Genomic DNA, 11,364 nt, shown 5'->3' on the forward strand with positions numbered 1-11,364 from the left:
AAGTATTAGTGAGGAAAAAGAAGATAAACATAAAATCGACATTTAAAGGAGAGTTGTGCTTATGTGATGCATTCCACCTCTCGGGGAAAGGCATGAACTCGGAAGGGATCAAGTCTTCGGTCTTCACCTGAACGAAGCGTCCCTGCCAACCCCGATCTCGGTCCTCATCGATGCTCAAGAATAGGGCTTTGCTGGCCCGACGTGTGAGCTTTATTAGTCTCCTTCAAAAGATTCAGGGATTGTATAGGCAAAGTAGGTGATCGATAGTGAACCGATGGGATTCGGTCTTGTTCACAAAATATGGAAGAAGAATCACGATCCTCCACATCAACGGATGGATTTGACCAAGGCAAACTTTGTACCTCTTATAGAATTCCAAAATAATCAGGTCCACCGTACCTAGTGTGAAGGGATAAGTGTAAACACTTAGATTCCCCTCCACATGGGTAGTAATGGCGTCCTCAGGCCCGGGGACTACTACGTCCTTACCTGCCTAGTTGCAGTCCTTTTGTACCTCGGGAAAGACGTCTTCAGTGATGAAGCATATGTACCTTGAGGCCACCTCACCTCGAACTTGTACCGACGAGGGCTTTTCAACTTTAAAGTCATCGGCGATCAAACAACCTTCGGGGACGAACATTTTTCAAGGGAGGCTCGGGAGGTGGTTCATTGGTAGCTGCGTCATGAGCTGACATCTCAAGGACGACTATATCGGGAGTGACCTCCTCAATTTCAGCGGTCGGTTGTGAAGAAGAAGAAGAAGCGACTTGTTGAGGAACAGATTATGAAGTTTTTGCCATTGTTATCTGGAAAAGGCTTGAAAAATAGGAAGAAAGGTTGAAAGATGTAGAAACAAGTGCATTGATTTGGGTGAAAACCAGTAAAAACTTGTAACTTACTGAGAAATCGTAAAGAACGGAGGTAAAAATATGAGAGTATGAAGAAGGGTAGTGATAGCCTGAAAACTCGAGGGTAGAAGCTTGGTCAAAAGGTAAAAATTGAATGAAAGTATTTATAGAGATTTCGCGTCGTTTCGCCTTCAGGGATGACCTGCCGATAGATGACATGTGTTCGAAGCCATAACGACACGACTGATGTAACGTTTTGGGTTCTTTGTCATTTTTTTCATGGCGTATTGAGGAAGGAATCAAAGTGCTTATGTCATTTATCCTCGTTTTGATAAACCTACTCTCTGAGAAACGAGAAGACTATCTGTATACGAGTAAAACGGAACTTGTTGGACACCTTGGTTCTCGGTGAAGCAAACGAAGTAGAGACGTGACCATAAGGAAACGAAATCGGTGCAAGGAGCCCCTCTTATCGAGATTCGGGCAAAATACCTTCCCTCGGGAGAATCGGGGCCATGACCCCTGGTCCAATATCCCAAAACTTCGGAGAGCGTTACCAGACAATCGCGCACAACTAACAAAAGGCTATGACATCCGTGCCCAACCAGATGTCACAACGTAATTCTCAGCTCGTATCAGCAATGGATCAGTGATTAGCAAGAATAAGGATTTTTACCCTTTTTTAAAATTGTACCTAGGGTGAAACTAGGGTTGGGCATATATAGGGTATAACCGATAGCCCGAACCGAAAAAAACTTATTGGGGTATCGATATCGGGTTATTGTGTGAACGGTTCGGTAACGGTTTAATATTTTTTCACTATTGGGTTATTGGTTCGGGCCTCGGTTTGCCCAATTTCTTAACGGGTAAACTGATAACTCGATAAGAATTAGTACTATTTCAGTTGTGCTTGGACAACTATTGAGTTACTAATACTCTTGTTGCTCTTGCTACAATTAGACTCTGAAGAAAGAGATTGATCTCTTGATTATGGTTTGGCAGAAAACCAAAAAATTATTATTTATGTTCCTGTTAACTTCTATTTCCAGCGAATTGGAGATGAAATACTTGTGGAGATGTAGTATTGATTTTTGAGATTGCACAGGTCTTGAATTTGTCAAAATGAAGCATGCTTCAAATATTAGTTGTGGCTAGAATGCAAAAATGGTTAGTATACTATATGTGAATTCTTCGCTTTTTTGCTTTACTCCGGTGAATTGTCTTTTTTTTCTTAACTCTAGATTGAGTTATTTTATTGGGTAAATCGATAACCAAACCGATAATGGTCAATAACCGATTAACGGATAACCTATAAGCGAAATCTTATCGGTTCGGTTATCGATTTATCATATTTGTAAACCGATAACCGATAACATTCACAACCGAACCGAACCGACCGATGCTCACCCCTAGGTGAAACTCCCCTAGTATATAAAGGGGAGTCTAACTACTCATGAGGGGCATTGTAACATGCATATCAAGGTAATATACTATTATTTTTCTCTATTCATACTTCTGTTCATCAGTTCTCCATTATTGTGAGCCCGAGATCGAAGGCATGCATTTCATTAAGCCATTACAGCGTCTGGGATCACTCTCACTATTGGTTTGCAATTTATTACGTCTTTTATCTATCTAATCTAACGCTATTAATCATTTCTATTGAGTTAATCCGCATATTTTTAAAATCACATATAAATTCAATTGTTATCTGCTTTTGAGGATAAACAAACATGTATGATTATTCATTGCACAAAACAATTGTTACAATACTATTTACCATATACAACCCTCTTATTATTATTTACTTTAGAAACAATCTGTTTATTACAAGTGCCATACCTGGCTTCTTTTAGTTTGTATATATGGTGGAGAGGGTTTTACAATCAGATAAATATAGATTATTTCCTTTTTATTTTGTATAGTTATTGTGTTCAGGTTAATTTGTGTGCACAACTATTTTACCAAAACTATAGGGATATCAAGCTATTAAGTCATACAATGAAAGTTTGGGAGAGGCTGGTGGAAGTAAGGAAGAGGAGGACGGTGTCTATATCCGATACCCAGTTCGGGTTCATGTCGGTTTGTTTGACTATGGAAGCTATTCACCTTATTAGGAGGTTGGTGGAATAGTACAAAAATAGGAAAAAGGATATGCATATCGCATTTATTGACCTGGAGAAAGCGTATGACAGGGTGACTAGGGAGGTTCTTTGGAAATGCATGGAGGCAAAAGGTGTGTCGCTCGCTTACATTAGGGCGATTAAGGACATGTATGATGGAGCTAAGACTCGAGTTAGGACAGTGGGAGGCGATTCTTAGCATTTTCCGGTTGTTATAGGGTTGCACCAAGGATATGCGCTCAGCCCGTTCTTGTTTGCCCTGGTGATGGGCGCATTGACATACCATATTCAAGGGGAGGTGTCATGGTGTATGTTATTCGTTGATGACATAGTTCTGATTGATAAGACGTGAGGTAGCATTAACGAGAGGCTGGAGGTTTGGATACATGCCCTTGAGTCTAAGGGTTTCAAGTAGGGGTGTTCGTCGGTCGGTACGGTACGATATTTAGATATTTTGTTTCGGTATTTTCGGTATTCGGTTTCTTAAAATTCTATATCAATACCGTACCTAATTAAATTTGGTATGGTTCAGTTTTTCTCCTTTCAGTTTCGGTTTATTCGGTTTGGTAACTTCGGTTTATTTGGTTTGAATACTAACTAGTGCATAGAGTCATACACTATAATATTCTTACTTAAAGTACTCAAAAATACAAAACTGAAAATGTTTGTTGACAAAAATTTGTCCAAAACTAGCAAATATAGACCCAAATAGAGAAAATTGTACATAAAAGAATATTGATCATTAGAAATGTCTTGTTACTTGTTTAGAGTTAATTGATGAACTTTGAGAATAAAGGAAAGTAAAATTCTAGATTTTTTCTATTTATGTTATAATTGATAATATGTGTTTTGTGTAATATAATATATATTTCGTACGATATCAGTATTTCGGTATTTTATCTTAAAATATCAAATACCATACCTAATACTAATTTTTTTAAAACTTAAACCAAATATCAAAATACCGTATACCAAATACCAAAATTTTCAATTTCGGTACGGTAATTCGGTATTTACCAAATTATGCCCAGCCCTAGTTTCAAGTTAAGCAAGACTAAGACAAAATTCCCGGAGTGCAAGTTCAGCGCCGAGTCAAGCGAAGCGGGCATGGACGTGAGGCTTGAATCACAGGTCATCCCCAAGAGAGGCAGTTTCAAGTACTTAGGGTTTGTTATCCGGGGGATGGGATGATCGATGAGGATGTCACATACCGTATAGAGATGGGGTGGATGAAATTGAGATTAGTATCTAGAGTCTTGTGTCACAAAAAAGTGCCATTGTTGCTCAAAGGTAAATTTTACAGAGTGGTAATTAGACCAGCCATGTTGTATGGGGCAGAGTGTTGGCCAAATAAGAACTCACATATTCAGAAGATGAAAGTAGCAGAAATGAGGATATTAAGGTGGATGTGTGGTCACACTAGGATGGAAAAGATTAGGAATGAAGTTATACGAGAGAGGGTGGACATGACTCCTATGGATGACAAGATACGGGAAGCGAAGCTCAGATGGTTCGGGTACATGCGGAGGAGAAGGACAGATACCTCGGTTAGGAGGTGTGAGCGGTTGGCTTTGGCGAGTATAAAAAGAGGTAGTGGATGGCCTAAGAAGTATTGGAGAGAGGTGATCAGGTAGGACATGATGTGACTTCAAATTTCCGAGGTCATAGTCCTTGATAAGAAGGTGTGGAGGTCGAGCATTAGGGTTGTAGGTTAGGAGGTAGTTGAGCATTTTTTCTACTTCATACCGGGTACGAGGCTAGCATGATAGGCGTTCGTCTTAGATTGCTAGTGGTTAATATTGTGTTCACACTATTCTTCCATTTTTTCATAGTATCGGGCCTTATTTACTTGTTATTGTTATTGATTTTCATCTATTTTCTAGTTCTTATGTCGTTGTTATTATTTCTATGATTTCTGTTGATAGTTGTAACGACCTGACTAGTCGTTTTGCCTTTTAGAACCCCGTTACCTTAAAAACAAAACTTCCTGCACTTGCTTTAGCTAATTTACGACTTGTGAGGACGGTTGGTTCGGGATTTGGAAGAATTTGGAGTGAAATATGCCCATTTGATTCCTTAGGATTTTCTTTAAAGGCTAAGTTTGACTTTGGTCAACATTTTGAGCAAACGGACCCGAATTCGTGATTTGATGGTCCCGAAGGGTCCGTAGGAAAATATGGGACCTGGGCGTATACTCGGAATCGAATTCCGAGGTCCCTAGCTCGAGTAATGAATTTTTATTAGAAATTGTTAAGCTGAAGTTTTAAGGATTTAAAGAAACTAATTAATGATTGATCACATGGGTATCGGGCTCGTATGTTGGTTCCGAAACCCGGTACAGGTCCGAAATAACATTTAAGACTTGCCCGCAAAATTTGGTGTCAATTCGAGTAGTTTAAGGGCGTTTTGACCCATCAGAGGAAAATTAAGAACTTGAAGTTCATAAGTTTGATTCAATTAGTTTTAGGGGGTGATTCTTAGATTCAGCGTTGTTTCGGGCATTCCGAAGGTTCGAATCGGTCCGTTTCGTGATTTCAGACTTGTCGGTATGTTCGGGCGGGGCCCAGGAGCCACGAGCGTCAATCGGACAAGGCTCGAGTGAAGTTGAAAATTTTGAGAAGTGTTGAAGCTGCTGCTTCTGTCATAACCACACCTATGGTTGGTGTACCGCAGGTGCGAGACCGCAGATGCGGTCCATCTATCGCAGATGCGGCCCAGGGAAGGCCAGGCCAAACCGCAGAAGCGGTCCCAGCCCTTTAGGCCCATTTTCGCAGATGTGGTCCTTTCCTGCAGATGTAGTCCCCTGACCGCAGATACGGAAATCGCTGAAGCATTGAGCTTCATTTAATACGGTTCTAAGTCAATTTTTACCACTTTTCACTCCTCCATTGGCGATTTTGGGAGCTTTTGAGAAGAGACTTCCACCTAGCATCTTGAGGTAAGTCTATCTCACTAATTCTTAGTTTAATACATGTGTTTTAGGTAGATTAAACACTAGAATTTAGGTAAATCAAGGGGTTAGAGCAAAACCTAGGGTTTTTAATATTGTTATGGAATGAACTAGAAATCATATATTATTGATCTTTAGGTTATAGAGAACAACTTCCTTCGAAAGATTTCGGAACTCGGGCACGTGGGCCCAGGGTCGGATTTTAGGAAACTTGTGTTAAAGGTTGGGAAAATGCTTAAATAGTTAGAATTCGATCTTGTGAGTTTATATTGACTAGTTCCTACCTCATTTAACTAGTTTGGGATCGTTCGGCTCCGAATTGAGGGCTTGGACTCGTTCTTGATATTAGAAGTGCACTGTGGAGCGAGGTGAGTCTCCTTTCTAACCTTGTAAGAGGGAATTGTCCCCATAGGTATAATAATTGAATTAATTGTTATTATATGCGGGGGCTACGTACGCACTAGGTGATGAGAGTCCGTGCGTAGCTACTATTATGTTAAGTCCGGGTAGTCTAGGGACCAAAAGCATGCTCTACGTGATATTCTTGTAACTTGATGATAAATTCGGATTCGTATAAATTATGTTGATTAAGGTAAATGAGACTAGTAGAGGAACCTTATCTTGCTTGGTTTTTTAAAAGAGAACTTGAATATTCCTGTGAATAACTACTCCCCAGATATGCATTATTGGCTGTTTGTTGATGAGTTTATTTATATTTGACCGCGTCGCACGTGTGATTCGCGAGCGGGGTAATAGATGCATTTATGGTTCGAGTCGTTCGACCCTCGGCAGTGCACAATCTACTTTTATGTTGGATCGGGCTGTACGTCCCTCGATTTTACTTGCGCATGCTTTACTTAGTATTTCTCTGTGGACTGAACTCCATGTATGCCTTGAAACGTAAATGGATACCCATGGTATCATTTGGAAGAAGAAATCTTATTCCCTACCATACAATGTTATTAAATTGTGCTATCCATGCTTATTATAAATTCTTTTATCATATTATTTGACCCTAGTAAGTATCGAAGTCGACCCCTCGTCTCTACTTCTTCGAGATTAGACGAGATACTTACTGGGTACATATTGTTTATGTACTCATACTACACTTCTGTACTTAATTGTACAGGATCTGAGGCAGGTGTATCTGGCTATCAGTCTGGTGCGCATCACTAAGCGGATTTCGAGACTTCTACGGTGAGATGCTTCCCTTCTCATGCCGTTCAGCAGCCTGAAGGAGCCTCTCTTATGTATTTTTTGCTGTCTATACTGTTTCGGACAGTAGGATAGTGTGATTCTTTTGTATATTCTATTAGTTGCCCATAGCTTGTGACACCAGGTCTTGGCACACACATTAGTAGACCGTATTATTTTGGGGTTGTATGATTATTTTCGGCTTTACCGATCATTTCTGATTTTATTACAACTTAAGGAATCATTGAAACTATTTTTGGATAAAGTAAATGAGAGCTTATTTAGTATTTTCCGCGTTGGCTTGCCCGACAATGGTGTTGGGCGCCATCACAACCTATTATGGAAATGGGTCGTGACAATAATACTAATTTATTTGTCTCTTTTCGTCTCTTGAGCCGAGGGTCTTTCGGAAACAGTCTCTCTACTCTCTCGGGGTAGGGTAAGGTTTGCGTACGCACTATCTTTCCCAGACCCCATTTGTGGGATTTCACTGGGTTGTTGTTAGCTTGCACCATCATAGATACTAGGTAACCACCCATCAAGGCTTAAGCAAATGAGAACGATGTCAGGTCTCCGCTGAGATTGATCTTTGTCTCCAAGATTTGAGACCCCTTAACCACTAGGCCACACGCTTGGGGTGCATAAATACATACTCCCTCTGTTTTAGTTTATGTGAACTTATTTCCTTTTTTGTCCGTTCCAAAAAGAATGACCCTTTTCTAAATTTGGTAACAATTTAGCTTAAACTTACAATTCTACCCTTAATGAAAAGCTTTTATAACCGCACAAATGCTCTGGGCCCCTTTTTGACTTGTTTAGGACCACATATTCCAAAAGTCTTCATTTTATCTTAAAATCCGTGTCCAGTCAAACAGGTTCACATAAATTGAAATGGAGTGAGTATTATTTCTTTTTCTCAAATCAAGAAAAGGATGAAATTTGGGAAAAGAAAGAAAGGTCCAGGACCCATGATCACATAAATTAGGTGCAAGTCACTGCCTATAATACTAATTTCAGCAACAGAAAGTCCTGCTCTTCAAGTAAACAAGCACATGATATGGACATCTCCTTATTAATGGTAAAGGCAAGACTCCACAAAGCAGAAAACTGCCCTGTCCTCTTCAGTCCATGGACAGCTACTTTAAGCCATTGTTTTTGAAATAGAGTCATAAACTGCCTGAGTGCTAAAACAAACACCCCTTGCTTCACTCAAGTCCTTTCAAACTAATGGTATCGTTTGCGCAACAATCATCAAGAAAGATCATATATAAAGGTCCTGAAACTGAATTTCGATTTTCCAGTCTCTCGGAGCCTAGCTTATAGACATGACCTATATTACGTGGATCCTTCATTTACCTTGAACTACGCATGCCAAACAGGTGCGACATGAGTAACTTCAAATTCCGGCTCCGCCTCTGCTTCATAACCAGCTTATGCAACCACAACAGTGAGAAAACATTCAGCTGTCCATTCTAGAAACGTATTGGCTATTTAATCTTGCATTTACTTCTTTTGCTTTTTCTTTATCTCAACCAGCCTATACAACTTTCTTTTCCTCAGTTGATAAAAGAAGCTGTCAATTTGTTTACTGTTCTTTCATAGGAGAAGATATACTACTAGAGTTATGGCATACATTAATGCATCAGCAACAAAAACTTATGCCCTGCCCAAAGTAATACTACAAGCAATGCACATAATGGCAAGAAAAGCTGAAACAAAACAATCAGTGGTCTCCAGAATAAGTATTGATCACAAACTGGCTTTCATTCTAAACTGTTCAATGCCGCAGATGTATAAATACTTCCATTTGCAAGTAGGAAGGTGGAACAAACATCTTTGACTATTAGCTTAACTACAGCTAAAGGAAACAGTGGTAGAGAGTGTCAAAACATAAAGAAGTAAACATACAAAAAAAGTTAAGGGGATTCAATATAGTGTGTGTGTGTATATATATATAGCAACATAGCTTAATTTTCCGGCGAAGGGACACCCCTTGGACATAGGTGGCTCTGCCACTGAAAGGAAACAGTTCTTTCCTATTTCACAAGTTCAATACAAAGAGAATACTGAATAGTGAATCCAATTAATTCCATTCTAAATTACCAATTTGAAATATCCACATCTGAAGTATCAATGTGTCCATTAGTGTACCGCATGTTAAAACATATTCCATGTATTCTCATCACAGCTATGATTTATCTTAAATAAATTAAAAATCATGCCCTTGAATCTTGATGTAACATTTTCAAGATCTAAAGCTTGCACTTTACTTCAACTCCCCACTCCCCCCCCCCCTAACATATTTTCGACTCCAATTTATTTCCCTAGTTTAGGAACTCCTCAAATGTTCACAGCAATCTGGAAAAGTCAACCATAAACTTGACATTATTAATTGTTTTTCAAAAAATCACTACCCCGTGTAAATTATGCAACTAAAAATTAAATCAGGAGCAGCAACAAGAAGCTCCAACAAGATGTACACCAGTAGAGATAAATTCACAATATAAGATAGTACCAACGTATTTCACATTTATGCAACTTTTATCAAATCAAAAACCAAATTACAAATTTCAAGAAATACATTAGTTACTAACAGGAAGAACCTTCTTGACAATTTCATCACTAAGAGCAGCAATCTGAGAATCAAGAGACTTAATAGTCTCTTCCTTTTGCTTGTCCAAACTAGCTAAAGCTTCTTGCAACTCAGCTTCAACTTTCTTCCTTCCTTCAGCAATCTTCTGTTCCACTTCCAACTGTGTCTCTTTCTTCATTTTGTTCAATGCAGCTGATATCTCAGCTCTTGCAGCTTTCATTATAGCTGCTGCTTGATCTTCCAATTGCTTCACTTCAGCTGAAGTGTCCTTCACACTGTTTAATTTCTCTTTAATAGCAGAATCTCTTTCATCCATAAATTTCCCTAATGGGGAAAAGTAAAGTTTGTCTAAAGCAAACATGAGGAAAAGGAACTCAGCCATTATAATAGGGAGAGTTAAATTGAAGTCAAAGAGTGAAGCTTTTTCAATTTCTTCAGCAAGTGAAGGGGGTGCAAAGGCTAAAGAGCTAGCAAGAATGACTGAAATGGACTTGAGATTTGATGGGAGGGAAAGGGTTAGTGGGGATTTGGGTAATTTGGGGAGGGGTAGTTTTGGAATTGGAATTTGTGGGAGGGAAAGTTTGGTTCTTGGTGATGAAGGAATGGAAGAAGTGATTAGGGCTTTGGAGGAAGCCATGATCATGTTGGCCATGGCTTAGGCTATTTTCTTGAAATTCTTTTGCTGCTACTTTTTTTTTCCAGATGAATGAACTGATTTTTTGATTTGTTTGATTTTGTGAGAGAGGGGTTGGTTGATATTTGATTTTTCTGGTGGAAGAAAGGAAGATCTCACAAAGGTTATCTCATTCTATGCCACACAATCTTGAAGAGGCTGAGATGGATTTCTCAATTCTCAAATTCTCACCGGTGGCAACGGGCGTGCCACTCACGTGCCATTAAAATAAAATAAAATTTGAAAATAGGTAAAAATGTAAAAGTTGATCTAAATAGAAAGGGATGAATTCAGATTATTTATATAATTTGAGGCATAACTGATAATTTATAAAATTCGCGAAATTATAGTTTTTTATTGAGAAGGTAACATACTAGTATACCATATATTAAACAGGGATTACATAAAGCAGTGTACTCCTATATAATTACAAGGAGAATTGAAGCCTGAGTTCCTAGCCCTTAAACTATCATAAGTTATCCAAAATCTCATAAATAGATACAGCTTCCTGTAAGTACTCATGTTTATACTGTATGGCTCAAAATCTGTCATAGAATACTTAAGATAAGATAACACTAAAGAAAGAATTCTAGAGCCGTCGTTAGTCGAGATGGACCAGGAAGTAGCAAGACTCACAGCCGAAGAGTAGATGAGAGTCGTGGTCGACAAGTCAATAATGGTCAAGGTCGAACACCGTTGATAAAGCTGTAACGGCTAGTTTTCGAAATAGGATATGAAAGAGAATATTCTAGTGGATATTCTATGAACTTGTACTATTAGGGTTTACTAGAAATATGTCTCATATAAATAGAAAATAGACAATGATACGAGGCATGTGATATTCATTTGTAAGAACACACTTTGACAAAAAAGATTCTCTCTCTTACTAAAATACAAACATCACTTTTTCACTAAGATTTTTGTCGATATTATTCCATACTTTTCCATCAGATCCGAGAATAATTCGAACATTCAAGGATTTG

At 38.8% G+C, this 11,364-nt stretch overlaps 1 protein-coding gene across 1 annotated transcript; it reads right to left on the bottom strand.

The window, feature by feature from the left end:
• Window positions 1–9,602: 9,602 nt before the first annotated feature.
• On the bottom strand, window positions 9,603–10,528 carry LOC107802241 (ATP synthase subunit b', chloroplastic). The gene has a single exon (XM_016625700.2). The coding sequence runs from the start codon at window positions 10,358–10,360 to the stop codon at window positions 9,698–9,700; it is 663 nt and encodes a 220-aa protein (XP_016481186.1). The 5' UTR covers window positions 10,361–10,528; the 3' UTR covers window positions 9,603–9,697.
• Between the last annotated feature and the right edge of the window lie 836 nt (window positions 10,529–11,364).

The sequence above is a fragment of the Nicotiana tabacum genome, chromosome 1 (assembly GCF_000715075.1).
Source record: "Nicotiana tabacum cultivar K326 chromosome 1, ASM71507v2, whole genome shotgun sequence".
NCBI lineage: Eukaryota > Viridiplantae > Streptophyta > Magnoliopsida > Solanales > Solanaceae > Nicotiana > Nicotiana tabacum.